General features: G+C 39.8%; 1 protein-coding gene across 1 annotated transcript in view; it reads left to right on the top strand.

The window, feature by feature from the left end:
- The window catches only part of LOC136432208 (angiopoietin-related protein 7-like), a 111,332-nt gene that overhangs the window by 78,948 nt on the left and 10,546 nt on the right, over window positions 1-21,838 (top strand). Inside the window, exon 4 of the mRNA XM_066423251.1 lies at window positions 11,124-11,350. Within this exon, the coding sequence (XP_066279348.1) occupies window positions 11,158-11,350 (193 nt within the window). The 5' untranslated portion in view covers window positions 11,124-11,157. The remainder of the gene's footprint in view (window positions 1-11,123; window positions 11,351-21,838) is intronic.

Here is a 21,838-nt window from a genome sequence, read left to right on the forward strand (position 1 = left end):
TCTGACAGCATTTCATCGGGCGGGTGCCAGGGGCCACATTAAATGAAAATAATGGCGAAGTCTTTGATGCGGTATCAAGTTAAACAAACCTGTCCAATTAGGTTTGAATCGACTTTTTTTTCAAAGGCTTTGATCTGGGCGAGTCTTTTTGAGCTCGGCGCCAGCCGGTACGATAACGAGCTCCAGCTTGCTTTCAAAGCTTCCCATTTCCTCACTTCTGATTTAGCCATGACAGCATACATGTAACGAAAGACAGGAAGCAAAGCGTATCTTCGCAAACTGATTCTAAGCTTATTAATTATACCAACCTTTAAATCACACAGAGGAGTTGATATACTTCCTCCTTTCACAATTATAATGCTCAGGCTTATTTTCAAAGCTTCCTATTTCTTCACTTCTGCTGTAGCCATGACAGTTGAGATCTTACGGAAGAGTGGAAGCAAAATGTATATTTTTGTCGCAAATTAATAACAGGCTCATTCATTATACCAACATTTAAATCACACAAGAGAGTTGATATACTTCCTCCTTCCCCAATTGTAATGTTTGGTGCGGGTGCTTAAAGAAAGGGTCTGGCAATGGCATAATGATTGTGACAAATTGAAACAGCAATGAACGGTGGCGTTTGTAGGTTAAGTCTATGCAGGTTGAACAAGATCCGTTTGCTGGTCAGCTACATATGAAATTTTGGCTGCACTGTCATCATTCTTAAGATTTGCAGAGGACAAGGTAACGATCTTTAATGCAAAAAAATGTGGCTAAGGGGCGTTTATTTAGTCATAATGCATGGAGCAAACGTGTATAAAAAAGTCTATAGCTTGACCCGCATACAATATGTCCTTGTCCTTCTCTAAGCCGTAGTTCGAGAAATATATGACCAGTATACTTCTAAATATGCTATTAACATTGCCGTCAGACATGGATGGAAAGGCTTGAAGACCATTACAAATACATAATTCACATAAGGTGTTACTAACATGGTGATTGCTCGCTTGGAGTACGGCAAATCGCCACACTGACCAGGAGGCAACGTGAGGAAATCCTTGCCCTGGGCGTTACAATAACGGGCTCAAATGGTTTGGAGTATTCACAGCTTCTGCTTGTAAGGGGAGGAAAACATGGCGACAATGGGGCACCCAGACGGAGGAAAATTGTTTTCTGAGCATATAATAATTCATCATCTGTGAAAAAGAAGCATTCGTCTATTAAATCCAAGCGGCGCTTAAAGGCTTATGCGTGGGGAAATGATAGTTTTGTCCTTTTTGCTCTTGGCTGAAATAATAAAGGCAAATGCATAGTCCTAAAGTATATATGGAAATCGTCTATGTATGTCTCTTACGGTGATTTACACCATTCACCCGGACGGGAGACCTGGCGCATCCCCGTCTTGTATCGGCCAACGAAAGGGTATGTCACCCCGTGAGGGGCGGTATAACCCCGACGGTCCGTAAGCACGTCGGCTGATGATGATGATGTTTCTTACCTTTTTGCCAGGGCTATGGACTTTGGCTCGGACACGGTGTGTTATACTAAGGTCACATTTCCAAACCGGAGCAACAGCCGGGCTGTTTGCAGGAAATGAAAATAAAAGTGTTTATCAAGAAATATATACAAAACTAGAAAGGCAACATTTGCGGGAGCAAATGCAACATGTTTCGCCAATTTCCCTCCCCATGCAAAAAGCGACTGTGGCATAGAGGCTAACGCTTGTTGTATGTCTGCAATGTTGGTATTTGAAATCGTTTACGTCATTTTTAGCCAAAAAATTTAAACAATTACTCAAAGCAAGGGCCTCCTTGTTCAAGGTAAATTTTAACGCATTTCACAACTCTCTATTGTTATTGTTAATGTTATTGTCAACGTCCCGACACGGGATGTTTCCTAGGTGGGAAACTTTGGACACTTTGTGTTCACTATTGTGTGCACTGGTGTCCAATCTTGGTGACACAGGGGTAGAAAATTCGTGTACATAGCGAGGAAATGTCAAGTTTCACCATAGTGTCCAAGCTTGCAAGCTTGTGGAAATCTTTGTTTCCATGCAGTGTTAAAATAAGAAAAACACCGTGTGTGTCGAAAAATACCACCAGAAAAGTTTTGAACCTTCTCAATTGCACTTAACTTCAGTAGGACACAACAATAACAGCGCAAGGATGGGAGCCAGGGAGTGATGAAGTTGTGCCTGTACCTGTCAGAGTATGCCCCTAATTAAATTGACTATTTTAACCAATCAGGTTCAGCTTGATAATTCCGTGTTACAACGCGCTCTCTCGTTGGCTGACCGAATTAGTCCACCTGGCCAGATGAATAAAGATGTGACCTAAAGGTCAGTGACCCCATATGAGGAAAATAGCCGATGTTCTCCCCAAAATACCCTCTAAAATCGTATTTTGAAGTGTTGTATGCCAAAAGTGCAAATGGGATTCTTTGAATATTTGTTCAATGTACCCCCATAGTAAATTTCAGGTCATTTGGATGTATTTCCAGAGCACAGGAGTCCAAAATGTACGTTTTTGGTCAGAAAAACCTCAATAAAATCACTTTCAAGGTCAATATCGAAAAAATTAAAAAATCTCCCAGGGTATTTACCCACTCTACCTGTATACCAAATTTCAGCTCAGTTAGTACAGGGACGACCGGGCTGCGTCGATTACAAGATTTGACAGGAGAAAGAAACCTAACGAACACAATATGTTGCGCCCAACAGTATGTTGGGCTCAACATAATTATGTATCCAAATAATGATCATGATTAGAGTCAATTCCACATTACCGAGTGGGTGTTTGTTGAATTTGTTCTAACATTTTCAAATCCTTTGTAACAATCTATGTGAGTCAAGTAACTGTTTGGAACAATTTCTAACATTTATTTGCTGTTCTAGATATTTGTAATGTGTTCCAAAATGTTAGAAAACTTTCTAACATTGAAAATTAAGGCCGACTAAAGTATGTTATTAGCACCTACTTTTATGGGAGCAATAGCCCAAATTTACCATAGGGAAAATAAAAACAATGACAAAATCACATAGATGTTTGAAAATTGTGCTAAATAAAGTGATATTTGGGCAGTTACTTTCAAAATATTTCCAAAAATATACAGATAAGTTCAAACATGTTCAAATTTCTATCTTAATTGTTTGAATAATTTAGAACTTTTTTCTGAATACCCTCTCGATGACTTGGAATTGAATCGATTTTCTGATTTTTTTGCGTGTTTTGTTGTCTTTTATGTGATATTTCCGTTTCCGCACACTGCTGGTTTGGAAATGTGATCCTAGTATTGCATTGTATAAATGTGTGCAAAGCAAGTCGCCAATGGTCTTTATTTATGTACTTTTTACACTCCACTCCTGTCTACATTGATGGCCAGAAGGTATATCCTGATGAATAATTTATCAAGTTGTTTAAAGGTGGCAAATGTCGTCATGTGGTTAGGGTTGTTGACCTAGAATCCGGAGGTTCTGGTTTCGGATGCCGGACAGGCCCAAGTTTTGCAGAAAAGGAATTTTACATCTATCTAGTATCCATTGGACTTATGTGTAATGAGCACCTTGCTTTGCAATTTGGTTAGGGACGTCTTCTTGGATGGGACATAATGCCAAGGTCCCATGAGGAGAGCCGCACTTTTGAGCACGGCAAAGACTCCACCAATGGCACCACACTTATCGAAACGAGTAAAGTCCTTTCACGGTGTGAGTGAATCAAAACTTTCAGTCTGGCCTTCTGGTCGACATATTGAAAATATGATTGCAACAGGTTATGTTTATCCTTACACAACTTGGAAAAAATCTCTATAAAGAAATTACTAGATAAACTGCTTTTGTTAATCCTTTTTTTTCATTGCAACATCAAGCAACAATTAGTCATGCTGCACTGAAGCAAAACAGGCGTATTTAATAAGGGGCATCAATAAACATGAGAAGTAAACATGTGACAAAGTATGAAATACTAACAGTACGGCACCTACACAGCTATAATTCTAAAAAAACGCCTAGTATCTAATATTGCCGTTTAATCCCTTCTTCAGTGTCAATGCTTTGCCTCCAGAAAAAAAGTTATCACCTGGTGTTCGAAGTTGTGAGTTGTAAGAAGATTACGTATATTATGTGTTGGTTGTTGAAAAAAAAATGCCCTTGTCTCAAGCTTGACATTAAATGTGCTAGACAGAAAGTCAAGCCTAACGTTTCTTGGTCTATACTCCCGTGTACATATACATTTGCTAAATACAAATAAATAATTTGATATACGAAATAAAATCAACGTGCATTCAGTGTTGTACTCTCAAGTTTAAAGTCAATAAAGAGCTTGTAACATATACATAACTGCAAGAAGCAGTAGATGCTGACAAGCGGTGTAAAACATGGGATATCGTTATTACAAATACATTACTACACTCAGGTACAATACTGACGGTTTTCTTATTTTCCAAATTAATACCACTGTCCAAGATTAGTCGCTGTGGTATCGATGTACTTACTCTGCACAGCGTTCCAAAATGAGCTTTCGATAATTTTTCTTCTAATAGCCATTTGCAAGACTGCTTTTAAGGGCGTGATGGATGCTAAGCTGTAATTGCTGTTCGTATTATTGATGTATGTAGTACTGACCCTTGGCCTAAGCGGCTTAAGAGAACTACGGGGTCAGCGCCTGCCGTGACAAAAGAACAGCAATAATAAAGCAATTCTTAACTGGTTAGCGGTAAAGAATGAAGTTGGAAGGAAGCCGGCTTGACGGTGCAATCGTTAGCGTAATGGTAGTTCGCGGGACGAATGCAAAGTGGACACCACGATGTGTTGATATTACTACCTGGAATGTTTGCTGTGTGAAAAGGCCACACTGATTTGATTATATGGATGACATCCGTACGTATTAAGTTTCACCAATTTGAAAAAAAAGTTTGGAACCATAATGTAGATCATGTAAAGAGGCATCAAAATGAGCAAACATATGGCGCAAATTGCAAGAAAGTTATCGAAAAACGGATACTAATCTTATACAATGTCTATCGTGAAATGCACTAATTTCATCGTTAAGTTACTCCTTTAAAACTGTATGTCGAGCTCCCTAAGCGAAGTTTTCCAAGAATATGTTAAAGAACAAAAAATAGAAACAATTTTTTGTTGTTTGGTATATTATGTTCTATTTGTTCATTCATTTGTTCGACCTACATGTATAATTTTAGATTTTATAATGAAGGCAACTTGTTTTTGCCCACATATTTTCTCACGCTTGCATAAGTCTTGGGGTTCCCAGAGGATGTCATCTATATAATCAAATCAGCATGACCCGATATATCTTAACAAACATATCCCCCGTGTACCATCTCTTCCTCTGTGTTATTTTTGTCTCTTTTGCTACTGAAGATTCTCATCTTCGTATGCTGCGTCATCGAAATGTCATTTTGGGTTTATCGCTAGTAAATCGAACTTACAACAAACATGTCCTATTGAATATGAAAGCTCTAGCCTTCTCTGTATTTGACAAAATCAGACATGCCAAACATGAAGAGAGCGTCGTTAGTCAAAGATAAAGTAGTAAAAAATGTTACGGAGATAACTTTATTATTGATGAGTACATGCAGTGCACGTTTGATGTTTGATGATAAGGAAGGTTGTCTCGGGACATGACTTTCGTCTGTCCAGGCGTTATGACATTTTGAACTGCTGCAAATCCCCGTCACACATTCAGAACCTTCCCATGACTTTGCTCCGGACCACTCCCTAACCAAGGTCGTCACTGGGTTAGTAGAAGGCTGGAATTCATACTATTCTAACTCCAGTTCACTTCTCTGATCGCATCGAATCAGAATGTGACTTTCCCAAGTTTGATTTTTATCAAAGTACGGCAAGTCGGCAGGCACAGACAACTTACATGTATATAGACTTCTAGGCAACCTCTCCGACCACAAATAACCTTGCTCACGACGACTTACTACCAACCATGGTCCGGAGACGGTCCGGAGACCATTGTCAGCTATGCCAGTGTGACAAGGGTTTTACAAACACACGGGCGACGCCTAGTGAGTTAGAGATGCGGCGGTAAAAGTACAGCAGAACTATCTGATAAACGATATCTGATGATATACGCCACCTACTAAATGAATATCCTTCACAGACTTTTGGCGCAACATTCGCTAAACTTGGTGTAACAAATGCTGTAGAGGGTGAGGACATATCCCATTAAGCGGCTTTACGTTCCACACCGGGAGGACCCACGTAGGAAACAGCAGGAGGCTGACTGAATCCGATTATCACACGAAGCCAGATGCTGGACCACCCAGATAGGCAGAGTATCTGCAATAATGTATTCAACCATGCCTCTTTATAGACGTAATCATACAGTTATGTGTGATGGGCGCGATAACGTTTGATGAATGGTGAGAATCAAGGGGTAGGTGGGCTACAATACATCCTACAGCTTGGAAGCCATCAAGGCACTCATTGTCAAGGGCAGCTCGATCGTTCCTGGGCTTGAGCTAATGGAAGTCACCGTCCCAGACGGTAACTTGATTGTTGTCTCCATTACTGGGGTGAAATATTTGCGTACATGGACAAATCATAATGGATATCGACCTTCCACACAGGCAAACACAGAGCGAATTGGGTATTCAGTCGAGACAACTCTGAAACGGTTGTCTAAGAGCTCAAATATGCAAATGTGGTTGAAATAGGATGAGACGACAAAATTAAACATGGAGAAGCTTAATCATGCTTTGTTGAAACTTTATAAATCCTAATTACTGTGCCGCAGGAACACAATCTTTAAGCATAACTCAAAGCATACGTAAAGGTTACGGGTCATTGCTTGATATAACCTCTACGAATACTTTAAAGCGTCTTTAAATATTGAATTTCGCGTAATGCTGGTGTCCCGTATGGTTTAGATTAATTTGCACTGTACCTATGTTGACCTTGGTCAAATATATGTGTTCTTTACGGTTCCAATGTCTAAAGTTTATAATATCAGAAAATGTTAAGTATAGTACGATATCGTGAGTTTTTTATTTAATTGATAAAGTCACATAAACTTATGAACTTGCGATAGGAGCGTTTACGTAAACCATGTATCACGTTCAATACTTTCGTTTCCATTGTAAATTAAATCACCTTCATACATCCACAATATGCAAATTTAGAATAGAAAACACATTTCAAAGAAATTGAGTCAGGCCCCGACGTAGCTTCTCGTGTCTGGTACCATTCATTGCAGCACAGCTCATTTATTGCATTAGAAACAACAGTGATTTGATAGGTTTAATTTAAGCAGAGCAATAATAATTCTCGTAGCTGCACAACTTGCAGTAATTCAATCAATTTACTGTAATGACAACACACGCAACCATTTTGAAGCAATGCGATGATAATTTATATTTAAGGTCTTTATTGCGATCGTGCGGTTAATACCTTGTTGATTGTTAGTTGATTGGAATTCTCACAGCACAACAGTGTGACTGTAGATTTTACTAAAGCACGTTTCCACTTCAACGAAATTAAGTCGTCTCCTTGTTTTCTTGCACGTATTTTTAGTAGATTTGAAAGCACATTTTTCAGCAAGGGTAATTTATATGATAATATTTACTATTTGACAGCACACGAATAAGCGGAACATTTATAAGAAGGATTCGAACATATCATACCTCCGTGAAGTATATAGCGTTTCTCATAGGCACTGTTTGATTGTAGCTAATCTATCTATGCAAATGAGGTTTTGATTAACTTTACATGTGTCCATTGATCACTTTCTGTTACCCTTGGGAAAACATGGCTAGCACATGGAGAATGAATGATTGACAGATCACAAAACAAATAAGCAGACCAAAAACAATACTGCCCCAAGAATTATCCGAATATCTCATTAACCCCATGACCTGGAATGTCACACAAGGTTGACAGATGATTGATTCTACCAACTCTGAACTCCACTTACTGCCACTTCCACAACTCTGACCTCTTGTCCTTCGCTTCCTGTCACTCTGTGGTGAGACGTGCCTAGCATATGGTTATAACGGCGGAAACAAAAACAGGTAAACAGACAAAGAGACACAAAAAGGAAAACGATACCTCCTACTACTGAGGTAACTACAATACCATCGTGTCGTTTGAACGAAGGTGCATATGATTTGTATCATTATGCACCGCTGCAGCGCTGTCTCCAACAGTACCTGAAGTAATTAGGATGAACGCCGGAGGGAGGCGCTTTGCAATCAAATGGTCTTATTAAGGAAATATTTGAGTATAACATAAGCCAAAACACGAAGCTAACACAAGCCAAGATTTGTGAAGTGTGATTTTGAGAATAGTTTACCAGATTAAAAAAAAATCATCGGTAAAAAAAAGACACACATCCATTAAAGAATGTTGGTAAATAATTGTATCAGGTGTATACAACATGGAAGCAAGAAAGCTAAATAGCACCTGAAAGCCTTTGTCACACAGAGAAAAAAACGTTGGTGGGCCTCATACCGCCATGAGATATTTTGCTTATGCAAATAACCTCTACCTTTGCATAATATATGAAAAGATATGTACACCTTTCACTGACCTACACATGTCGGAAGTATGAGATGCCTATCATAGTGCATTCACCGCTTAGACGAATTGACTATGGCACATTCACATCAATAATGCAAATTAGTCTGTAATCTGAGTATTGTCTAGAAAAATACATAAATGCCATCGAATAAAGAATGTCCCTGGTCCTGTTCCGTAAATCCTCCCCCCCCTTATCAAGTAGTCCAATCGGCACCATGTGTTTTTCCAGGAAGGCACATGTACAAGGTTTATTACACAACCGTGTGGGTAGGTCGGTCACTGCAATAAGGGTACCGTGATTTATACACCGTTCCCCCGTGAGCCTCCATTTTGAACTGCGCTTATGAGGTAGTTAATCCAACTCCTCGACTCGCCATACACTGCGCGTTATTTAACTCCAGTTTCTCCCATTTTTGACGGTGTGTGAATGTTAACGAGGTGATTGGGAAATGGCCGCTCTTTCCAGGGGGACGCCATGACATTACACATGTATATGACACCAATAGTGGTACACCTATATACATAGTCGTACGTGTACGCATCAACCAATCGATAGGGTAGAACTGTTTGGGAAAAGTTTGCGTGATTATTGAAGAAGGTAACTTGCTCAGGGAGCCTTGCGCTTTCAATAACGACTGTTGGATTTCCATAGAGATTACTTCATAATAGATTTCGATCTCTATAATTCATCACTATACAGGGGAAGTAGAACAGTAAACGCATTCATCTAGGAATCTGTGCGCTCTCATATTACGTACAGGGCGTATAGTCGGGCGTATAGTAGATAAAGCATCCGCTCTCGGTGGCTGTACCGTGACATTGTCGAGTCGTGTGGTCGAAAACTGGACGCCATGTGCATGTGAGAGTTCAAATGAAACATTTTGTTGGCTAATTCACGTCTTATAAAGGTAAGGACTGTATGCTATATTGCAGTGTTTGTATGAATACATATGGGCAACTTCTATTATGTTACACACACATATAAAATGTAGCGGGTGCAGCAGTCACGCTGCGGTTGAAGCGATCTGTCGGCTGATACGTATAACCCAGCCCACCTATGCAGAGGGAATAATTCCTGCGCAGCCTCTACTGTAATTATTAATGCAACATATAGGTAGATAAGGCTGGGTATGCTAGTAGTTTTAACATCCCCACAGCTTCCATCTTTATTCTAGCCGTGAAACACAATGCGAGCAATCGTGTTGAATTGATTTTAAACTGCGGTCCTCAAAATGGCATAATAGAATATCTTCTAGCTCCCCTTTCTTAGTAATTGTTCTAAAGAAGAACTGATCGGTGGTGAGTCTCAAAAAGAGAGGGAGAGATTGGGGAGAGAGATGGGGCGGGGGCGAGAGCGAGCAAGAGAGAGAGAGATGGAGAGAGAGATGGAGAGAGGGAGAAAAAGAGGGAGAAAGATTGGTTGGGTCGCTTATTACAGCTGCTGCTGCTTTTTTGCTATAGCACTACTAGTACTCAAGTTTTAAAACTTTGTAAGACTTAATTCTTTATGTGCATTTTTAAAAATGACGAAAACTTGTTTTGTACATAAATACCTTTACTAACCAAATGATAGCCAGTACGCCGATGCTGTGATATTACAATTATGATATAATTATGATATCATTATAAAACAGGAATAGAAATCTTTATCGTACATTCTGTTCCAATGGGCTAAATACATACAAGAACATAAATATACATGCAGGTAACACAATTGAAATATTTAGTGTCAGAATCCTTAACACACGTACTCTTATACTATTACATTTTACTACAAGAGCTCGGTTTCTTCTCTGATCGTTGCAACGTTGAAAAGGTAGGACGAGGCGAGTATGTCCAAGGCAGATTTATCAAGACGTCAGCCGTTACAGGTGTATACGTAGTTGTCTGGCTATCATACGAGAAACTACGTCAATGACATATCTCTGCCTATGTCGCCTTTAAAAGAGAAATATAAGAACATAAGTGCATGATCGCTGCAAATTGTCTGCAGAAAGCTGAACTGAACAAGCACAATATAGCAAAATCTTTTGCAACATTAGATAACTATTATTCATAAAGACGCGTAGGTGGTTTACACTGGTAAAGTGGACAGCAATTTTGGGTTTATCCCAACTATTTACTAATGTCTGATTATTTTCCCAGCTCTAGAATATTGTTGTTAGATTGTTGGCTTCGCGATAGTAAAAGGAACACACATCCTGCGCGTAGACGATAACAACTTTAAAGGAAGCTTCTCGGCAGTCTACTGGGCCGTGCTAAGTTTTGAAACATTGCACATAGCCCGAGCTGCATTCAATCACAGCTTTTGTGTAAAATTGAACCAAGGTTTGCTGTAGTCATTGACTGGCTTTCCCCCCAGAGGTCATACGACCCGCACTCAAGAAATAAAGAAGGTATATATAACGTCGTTGTTGTAAATTATGTGATACCTTACATGCAGACCGTGATGACATGGAATTAAAATCCACTGCGATGATTTAGTGTTGTACAAGAGCGCATGTGTCGAGCCACTGCCATCGCTTCCAACATGTCTACAGTGACAGGTGCTGTTGTTGGCTTTCTTGTGATAACACCTGCACGGTTCTCTCCGCAGGGGTTGATTGGATTATCTGGCTCAACCAGACAGGATGAGGAAGCAGTGTGAGGGCTCCAGGTACGACACCACCATCGAGATAAAGACGCTGAACGGTTCCAGGCAGCTCCCGCCCAAGCTGTCGGACGGCACGCTCCGAACCGGGTCGCTCCCGGGATCTTTCGGTAGAAAGGATCGGCGGTCGAGATCGTACTACAGATCCCACTGGGAATCCGATGATGCGTTAGGTAAGTTGTCAAAATCGATTAGTACGATTTTTTTTTCATCCACAAGTTGGCTGGAAGGCATGATGCATCACGTTAGTAATTGATCACTTGTTTCTTCAATGTTTATTGTTTATTATTTATTTGCACATAAAAAGAAAAAGTCATTCGGTAACAGCAGGGAAAACAACATGCAGCGGAGACCAGAAACTTTTTGAGGGTCTTTCCGCAAGCTGGGATTATCAATAAGATCATAACAATTACTATTCAATATATAAGCAAGTAACAAACAAAATAGCAAATCGTTATATTTTTTGCCTGTGTGTATCTATTTGTCTATTTGTGTATATTCATTTATCTTATGTCAAGCGCTGCTTTTGATATGAAGGAATGCATTACTTGAGCGCATCGCCACTTTGTATCTGTTATCCTGTTGAATGAAATTATGAAGAAATGCATCACTTTATTTGTTCGCAATTACGCCAAGAAAGTTTAACTAGTACGTAGTGAGACCCACATATTTTCAAGAATTACATTCTATCTTTAAGTTATAAAAGACATTAGGAGGAACGTCTTAAGTGAAAACTGGACAGCAGTCTTTGTGTGTGCAACGATCTTGAACCTTTCAGTCTCCGAAGTTATCAAATGGCCGCTGAGAATTCCTATTCCCCAGAATGGCCACCCCCTACATTAGTATTGATGGCTTTGTTTGTAGGCTTAAGTGCAATGACGATGCCATAGCGTCCATTACTAACTCCTGTCGGGCCTTTGGAAACCGTGAACTTGGCCGGGTCCTACTGTTTCTGTCGTTTGCCTCACTAGGCGTGCTTATTTCTGGAGGCAAAACACATCGTCATACATTGTTACCTCCGTGAAAACGGAGATATTGCTCTTACCAATATGTTTCACATAGGTATTGTTTTCGGCATGTATGTCTGTCCATGTGTGCATGTCTGTGTGTTTCTGTTTCCGGATATCTGTGGTTACCATAACTTAAGAACCTCTGGATGGTTTGTAATATCATTTGGTATGTGGGTAGCTGTTGGAAAGACAAAGCTTTAAAGATCAACGTCGATTTTGGGCCCTCTTGTGTATGACCTCGCTACTGCAGCAGAATGTTCTTTATGTCTTTGTTTTGTCTTGGTATGTGTGTGCAAGTTTGATCCCGCTGCTCTGGGACAGACAATACAGGATGTAATTCGAAAAATGATGTAACTGGAGACTTGCAGCATTGAAATGCTAATTTAGCCCGAGTCCAAAGTTGGTGCCGCAGTACCTCTGAGCCAGCGTCCATAGTAAAAGCAGAAAAATGCAGAATTAACCAGAAATTCACAATAATTGATGAAACAAGAAAGTCACAAAACCCCGAGAAATGAGATCTTTGAACCATCTGAAATTGTCTTCACTTCATTAACATATCTATCAAGAGTTTTGGTATAAAAGCTAGTTCTACCAGATCTTTCTTTAGTCACTGACGAAAGATAGTGGATGCTGTCTGAAACGTCTGACTGTTTCAAAATTTTATCCAGTTGCTTGAGTAACTATTTGGGGCGTATCTTATTACCTGGATGTCTAACCTTCATCAACGTATGAGACCTTTGATTTGTTTGATTCCTTGTTTTTTGTTGGTTTGTTTGGAGAAAGCCCTCTGTGGCTGGATTGTGACGGCCGCTGCATTGTAGGTATACTTTGAAAGTCATTTATCATAAGCAGTGGTATTTCAAGTCAAATGATGCATACAAATCACGCAGCTACGTGCATGACCAAGTCTTCCTTTCTACTTTGAGCTGCTTTGACTGCAGCGCAAAGGGCTCAATACCGTACATCATAATGGCAATGTATATTTGTCAACGTTACCGGACCAGACCAGACAAAACATATTTCTAAAGTGGTGCAAAATGGTGAACATATTCTGTACAATCAAAAATACAGGTACTACCAAATCCTTGCAAATTTGATGTTTTTGTTTGTGTGTTTTTCGTAATGTTGAAATATAGTACAGTCGACTTTTAAACCATATAGTTGTAAATTGCGAACAAATGTGGTTTGATATCACTTGCAATACAATGGTTGTGAAAGTAAAAAAAAAGATAAGGTTATGAATGGAGAATTTTGGACTTAAAGTTATTTGTAAAAGCTTGAATAAAGTTCCCCCAGCCATGAGATTTTACAGATGACGTAATTATATTCATCAATGTCTCTAACTTGCACCAGTAGTTTAAAGATGGACGAAGCCATTTTTTCACACAACAAAATCCAATGACGTGTTACGAGGGGTCTGAATAATTATGTTGTTAACTCTATTCCACGTTGTTTTCTTAAAGGGCATAAGACACCAATGACATCAACTTTAAGAATTCCCTGAAATTACATAAGACATAATACTATTGTTTAATAACATAGAAATTTTCACAAAATATTCACACTTCGGATGTTATGGAACATCAGACCATCAAAACTTCATACCTTCAGCTTTTGATTCTTCCCACCAGGTAATTACATTAATCGGTGACTTGCCCAGTCATGACGTTACAATGAACGTGATGGCCGATTTGGAACTTTGCACTGCCTTGCACTTGTAATCACCTGGTGAGAAGATTAGATAAGAATAAAGAGCTGGATCCTTGGAAGTATGCTTTCTGATGGTTCAATGTTAAATAACATCAGAAGGGTGTGTATTCATTTGAAACGTTTACAATCCTTGAATGATGCTACTCCTATTTCAGAAAATGTTGTATTTTGGTGTCTTATGCCCTTTAAGGGCAGAAATGACAGACAGTAATGCATATAAAAAGTTTTTCTTACTTACGTACTTACGTTCTTACTTATGTGCTTACTTATGTACTTACTTACGCACTTACTTACTTACGTACTTGCTTACTCGTCGAGCTCCGGCTCGAAGCAAAGTTGAAAGCATCCTCCACCCGATTCTTCATCAGAAACTTTCTTTCCTTCACTTCAGTCATTTTGGTGCCAGATCTTGAGTTTTCAATGAATGTCTGTGAAAACAATTCTTCACCAGAGGACATTAGTAAACATAGATATCTAACTATAATGAAAGCTTATCTGTGTTGGTAATAATCATAATACAATGCTAAGCTTTCTTCCAACACTAAGGTATTCACAGATCGAATTTTCGACGACCACTGTCGCCTTCTTCAGGATCATTAATGACCGAACGTAAACTCGCGAGAGTTACAGACAGGTGACTTTATTGACACGTGTCATTGCGGATATGTGACGTCAGCAATTGGTCAAGGTGCCAGGAAGATTGTAACGTCCACTGTCTCTGTTGAGTGATGGCTTGAGTGCCGTGATGTATATTGCCTCCTTCAGTACAAACTTGCTGTGTAACACCATGACGCGGTTTACCGGGTATGCAATACAAACAAACAAACAAACACAAATGTCTGAACCACACGCATCTGGGTGCGTTGGTGCAAGATGCGGTGACATACGAAGACTAATGATACCAGCTATCGATTCGGAAAAAGTTAGGATGAAAAAACAGACAGGGATGGTTGATCTCTCATATATCACACCGAGAGCTAGTAGAAATACATAGTTGAGACGACGTGTGCTAGTCGCTATGGCCTTCAGGCATAGCACACCAGTTTTGTACAGCAGGTACACATCGCATGAGACGGGGCTGTAAGGTTTGATCCACTCGCATTGAGATCGCCCTCTAGTCCTTTCCACATGTGCGGCGGGATCTTTAACGTACTTGAGGTGTGGCTTTCCTTAAAGTACGGGCGGGGCCTGTGGCTTAACGTCTCATCCAAGAGGACACCCTTAACCAAAGCGGGGCACTCATTTTCACATGAGGGAAGATATAGTTGTTAAGTGTCTAAATTTCCCAAAGGTACAACATTGAGGTTTGCTGGGGATTCGTATCTTTAGATTCCAAGTCATCTACCCTAATATAACCATAAATCCATCCAAGTGGCAAGGTCGTCGATATAGAGAATGAAAGCGTTGGTCCGAGGACAGAACCCTGTGGTGCTCCGACTAGGGAACACTTCCAGTCTGATGCTTCACCTTGGATGACCACTCGTTGCTGTCTCTCGGACAGATAGCTGGAGAACCAGTTGTGCATGGATCCACTGATTCCATATGCTCTTAGTTTGGATAGCAGTCCTGCGTGCCTGAGGATTTGATTTGTATATCATATTACTCGGAAAGCGTGGTAGGTATTTGACACCACCCTTCAGGAGACTCCCGGTTTAACATTAAGTTGGGCAGCTCACGGGTATGTCCTCTGGATATAGGATACACGGGAAGTGACTAAGGTATCGATTGAATCACACCATGTACTTTTTATAAGGTATTCAAAGCTGATTTAAAATGTGGCATTGGATGGGTTTTCATTTAACCTAACCGTTTGTTGGATCTGTTGGACATTCATTGTTCTTCGTGTACCAATCATTCAGGAAGCAAACGAACCAATTGTAACCCAGTCGCGGGCAATTTGAGTCATGTCACACTTTGTTAAGGTAGCAAAGGTCAGTGTCACAAAGGATCCATGCGTACGCGGCTGCAGCTGATTTAGCCAAATTCTTAAAGGAGAGGCGTGGATGTCATTTGTGTGGTAACCTCCACTCACATTAATCCGACAGGTTACATAAATCCGTCGCCTTGAAAAAAACAGTGGGTTAGGCATCTCTCTCGTGCAGCACCCCCCCCCCCCCCCAGGTATGCACGGTTCAGATATACAGGATTGCACATTATACTTGGAGACGTTCGGTCGGAATTTATCTTGTAAGTATATTTTTAGGGTGGCGAGATTATTTATATACCCTGGTACCATGGTGGAATTCTGTCAGTAGTTGTTATATCTGATATCATTATTATCATTATAGAGAGCTAATTGCCGAAGTTAATTGCCGAAGGCTAATTGCAAGTACATGGTAGAAACACAGGAGACATATACATGTGCCAATGGACAGTGAATGGCGTTGTTGTATCAAGACACTAATGAAAATACAAGTGCTTTCTAAATCTAGTCAAGTTGGGTTTGACTTTTTGGGGAAGCATGAGGGGGGGCGACGAGAAGCCCCACTTTTTCTATAATTTGCGGGTTCTGTGATTTTAGGCGGAAAGAAGCTTTCTGTTCGACGGTGAATAATTTAAGAAAGTTGGGATAGCTTATGATGACTTCTATAAACATTTCGGTTATTTCGTCGTGGTTGAATAAACAAAGTCAAGTGCGTTTCGTCTTCCACCGCTTTGAACTCACAGGGAGGAGAATTGCCAAATAAGAATAAGTATATATGGTTCACAATACAGGGATATACAACCAAAAACTTACATGTTTATTGAGCAAAAAATGACTGCTTTATTATTTTATTTTTAGTTTCAATGTCTACTTTTTACAAAGTTTTATTTTACATGTCATAACATGGTATCGATGTGCAGTAATGTAAACATTAATTAGATGCATTCTGATACTGAAGAAAAGTTTTTTTATCTGTTTTCTCGGCTTTGAAATGAAACAGAAATATAATAATTGTTCGACTCTTGGCGATACAAATTGAGCTCCAAAATGGCAAGTCCCTGCTAGTCCCCGAAAGCGATAATGGAGATTGCTAACTCTTGGGGATTGAGCTAAAAGTTCCGATGACCTTTCGTGGCCACATTTTGCTTTCAAAAGTGACTGCCAAAATTGCCCCTTTTAACTCAGGTGCGAAGCGCAAGCTCTAGACGACACTACAGACAGAATCTCCCATTCGGTACCCCTCAGTATGAACAATCAATTTACAAAACAGTCGAGCTACCAAAACACACCCCTATCTTCTTGTCCGACGTAAAGAAAACGACCTTTCATCGCGAGACCAAAGACGAACAAACGCCGCTGGCCTTTCTTTTGTCCTACCTGGTAAGGTTTATTGAAAATCAATGGTACAAACCTACTGATCTACGACACAATGGAATGCAATTAATTAGATTGCCGCGTCCACGAATGAGAGAGCAGATATCTCCGATCGAAAACAATCATTGGTTTCCTCAAGGGTAAAGCATCTGGCGACTTGAAACACTTTGTAGTGTGTATACCTGCGTGTTTTAGAAAAAGTAGGCTTGCTTGTGAACAAATGACTTATTCCGTGGAATTTCTCTGCATCGCGGCAGATTCCCTCGCAGTTAGCCCGAGTGCCTTCAAGCTTATCGATAACTCAGACGCCAGCCTTCTTTTGGGGATTACTAGACGCTGCTCCCTTTGTACCTAACCTATAATCCAAGGAGTATTTATCCCCGTATCCGTACAGATTTGCATTCGTAAGGTGTCTGCACCAGATCAGAGCAACAATGCCTTTATTCCCTTTCTTGAAAGAAGTCGATGTTGTCAGGAACATTGAAATTAACCCGGTACCAGGATTGTATATCATATGACCTGTTAGGTCCCACAAGCTGACAATGACAACTGACTAACAATTATATTGTGGTTTGGTCTCACACACGGTTCGTTCTGTTATGCCTAGTGGCACATAGGGCAGCAATGTCCTTACTTTTCCAGTTGCAAGGTATATCATATTTCGTTTTATAGGGAGTAGTTCTTTTTTACCTCCTCGAACGCGGGACCCCCATTTTACGACGTCCTTTCCGAACACAGGAACCCCATTTTGCGGTGCCCCTTCCGAAAGACTAGTTCAGCCCCAACCGAGATGGAGATTGACCTGGGATCTCCAAATTTGGAACTAGTTGGAACCAAGAGCTCAACTATGATGCAGCTACCAGTTGATTTACAGGAATATTCAAGGCTACAGGGATATCTCACCGTACACACACACACACACACATATATATATATATACACGGCATTGTAATATATATATATACATACACAGCATTGTAAAATTACGTGGGCTTAACCCATCATAAACATCGTGATACATCATACACCAAAATATCATATCACATAATTGTTTGCAACACTAAACAAAGACTTCCAACTGTAATATGATACAGTTAAATCAAAATAGATTTATATTCTACGCTAGCACCTCCCTCACCAGATGCTCAGTGATTCTACTCGATCAGGAAAATCTTTTGCCGATCTTAGAAACGTTAAGAACATGTTAAATGATAATGAATATGAAAGTGTGCACCTGCGGTCTTGATTTGACCACATACGTCACAATATTACAAGTAATAACTAATTAGGCGGTACAGCAGTACTATAAAAGTGACACCATGTACTAGCATTGCCATGCAATGCTTATGTACGAACAAACAAACAAAAAGTAGCGTGTATGTGATCTGTTGTGCACAACAATGTGAAAAATTTAGAAATTAGGCAGGAGACGATTTCGTGATCAATTTGGTTTCTGCATTCATGGTGCCAAATATAACTTCTGATTCACAAACGTAAATGCCTGCGCGCAAGGAATGTTTTAATCAGAACGAATAGCATTAAGAAGCTTCGGCCGTTTCTTATTTAGTTAGGAAGGGAGACGTAATAACCTTAACCGTAAACATTGAATATTTCGGTGAATTTGTCTTTATGAACAGCGTTTTATGAAGCGTATTGCGCAGCATTGTGTTGTAATGATGTCTTATTCTCAGCGGAATAAATCGTGATTAGCGAAGAGCCTTGAAGCGAGGATGATAAATAGACCGTCTACAAGGGAAGAATACCAAATGTCTATAAGAAACTACATTGCGCTGTACAACTTACTTATATTCATAAAATATCAACGTTTGATATTTCCCTTCGGTTCTCACGGGGAAATAGAGAGAATTTGACACGGCGTCTTTGCCTGCTAGGGATGTCCCTGTTGTTCAACTGACAACGACCTCACAGTTGAGCACCTGGTTCCAATTAGTTGCTAACTGGGAGACCCCGGTTCAAATCATTGGACAGGACATCTCGGTTGAAACGGCACCCGTATTTTGGAAGGGAAATAAAAAGGGGTCCCGTGTTCGAGGAGGTGACTCGAGCACGTTAAATGGGAAAGGCTATCAACCCCTCCCTGTAAAGATATACTCTGCTACAGAAACAGTAAGCTTAACTTAAGGAAATCCGCTGCCCTAAATATGCCACTAGGTACTAGGAACAACAAAATCTTTGCCTGCTGATTCAATGTATCCTTTCTTTGCTAAAGTTCCGAAGAGGAGACAAAACCTCAGATTTTTTATTATCTTTATTTTTTTAGTTTTGTATTGCATTTCACAAAATGAACAACACAAAATACAAAACTGGAGAAAAAAACAACAAAGGACTGGAAAATAACCATAAGCCACGGATCTAAAACAATAAGTAAAGGTGGAAACAGAAATGATCTACTGTGTAGATATAAGTTATATCCATAAAAATAATAATAATAACAAGAGTCCGTAGGACACAATTCTCCGTGAAGTATTTATAGTCTGTAAATTTTGGGTGAGGTGTTTGTTCATTTCCTTTGGTAGTGACCTGCTCAGCTGTAAGCAAATGGATCTTGATGTAAGGTGTGGAATCACAGACAATTTATTTCTAGAGCCTGGAACTGAAACAGGATGACACTCAGGCTAACTTAACATACCCATTCAGCAACGGAATCGTGGATTGTATGTAGTGCCGTGAAAAGTAGCCTCCACCGAGCTCTTACGGGCGTATGAATCGTACAATACACCAGAAAAAGGAATAATTAGCCAGTAGAGTCAGTCCACAATGACGATCATATTTCGCCCGTTTAGGGGCCTGCAAGTGAAACCCTGGCGTAGTTAGTCTGGTAGAGACTATGTGAAAAGTGCATTTTTGATAAGCGGTAATTAAAGAAGTAAAAATATTGACCCACACAAACTGCATCTCTGTACAGTCCAAGTAGTGTTTTATAGCAAGTAAAGAAAAGGTGTTTATTTATCTTTTTCTTTCAATACAGGAGGGGTCAACCTGCTGAAAAGTACGTTTTTACAGCATGGCACAGATAGGATCTAGAAATTCCGGGAAAAGTCACAAATTTAGATCTAGATGGCTTCTTTTGAAGATCAACCAACCATTCAGCCTTACAACTAAAATGTTTCAGAAATCACAAATATGCAGTAAATTCTCTTTCCACAATTTATTGCAGGCATGCCTGATCTATAGCTATCAGCCTATTTGTATATCGTAACATTTCTCGAAGGTCAAAGGTCACCGGATTTTTCAATCCACCCGGAAGTGACACAGTCTGGCCGCGGCCCGCGTGCACTATTCTGAGAGAGATATCTTAACAATCTTCCATCCCCTGCGTAAACGTTTTATATTGTCACAGCCTCCGTATTACAAACTACAAGTGTGAGAAGTTTGAAGGTCCAGAGATATCCCATTTTCACACTGTGCGTAAAAGTGCACCGTCCGTCTCGTGCGCCAAACTAGTATGCGACCTGCGACTGGACACGACATACTTAATACACAGACTGAAGCTCACTCGGCACATGTTCGCAGTGAAAACTCACAATTCCCGTTGCCGTATTGGTATGTAACTTGGTATATCGCTAGCTAGGTTGCGTGTGGTGATGCACGTTGTCTATTTTACAATGTAACAGTGACTATACGATCATAGCAAGTAGGGAATTTTCGTACCCCGTATATGCCTGAAGTATTGCAGTCAAGCGTAACGGGTTATAACATGGTCGCTATGCCAAGGCAGTGGCCCTTACCATTAATTATAGGGGTGCAATTTCGATATTGCATTGACGATAAAAGTAGTTACGGCGTAACAAAGACATTGTGCATCACCACGCCGAACCAGGCAAACGATATGCCAAGTTACACACCAATGCGACAACGGCATCGTGAGTTATAGCTGCGAGCGCGCAAACAAATGCATTCCCAATACTCCCAGAAGGAGGTATTCCTCCTTCCCGGAGTAATAATAATGATAATAAAAACAGTATCATTGGCAAATAAATATAACAAAATAAAATATCAACCAAAGATTACAGAGCATTGAAATCAAACAAAACTTATGTTACAAAGGAATATGAAAAGTCCATATCAAGAAAACTATCAGAATATAAATAACAAAAAGAACCAATAGGGGCTGATCAGTGGCAAATAGATATGAAAAAAACAATATCAACCAAGGATAACAGTTATTACATTTGATCAAAATTTCTACAAATATTCTAGACAATGTAAAAAAAAATGGTTAGCATAGCGTCAAAACCTCAGATTATTCTCGGAATTAGTCAGATCTACGTGTCATTCACACAAGAAGGATTTGTAAAATAAAGATTTCCCTGCTGTATGGTTGAAATGAAACTGACTGTGCGAGTTACAGATGAAACAGACAATTAACTGGGAGGTAGCCGCTGGGGCAAAAAGTTTTTAATTTGTAAGTAATGCTGATGAAATGAAAAACAAAACAAAGTTAATAAACAAATAAGTGAAAATGTAACTTCTTTGCAGAGGCAGTTAAGAGAGATTGTGCGTTTATTGTGTTCATTAAAATAATCTTCAGCCAATGGCTACTCTTCAAGGGTCTGAATAAAATACACATATACTATTGAATACGTATTACAGGGTTAGAACAAACATACATAACTATAAAA

The sequence above is a fragment of the Branchiostoma lanceolatum genome, chromosome 4 (assembly GCF_035083965.1).
Source record: "Branchiostoma lanceolatum isolate klBraLanc5 chromosome 4, klBraLanc5.hap2, whole genome shotgun sequence".
In the NCBI taxonomy this organism is placed as follows: domain Eukaryota; kingdom Metazoa; phylum Chordata; class Leptocardii; order Amphioxiformes; family Branchiostomatidae; genus Branchiostoma; species Branchiostoma lanceolatum.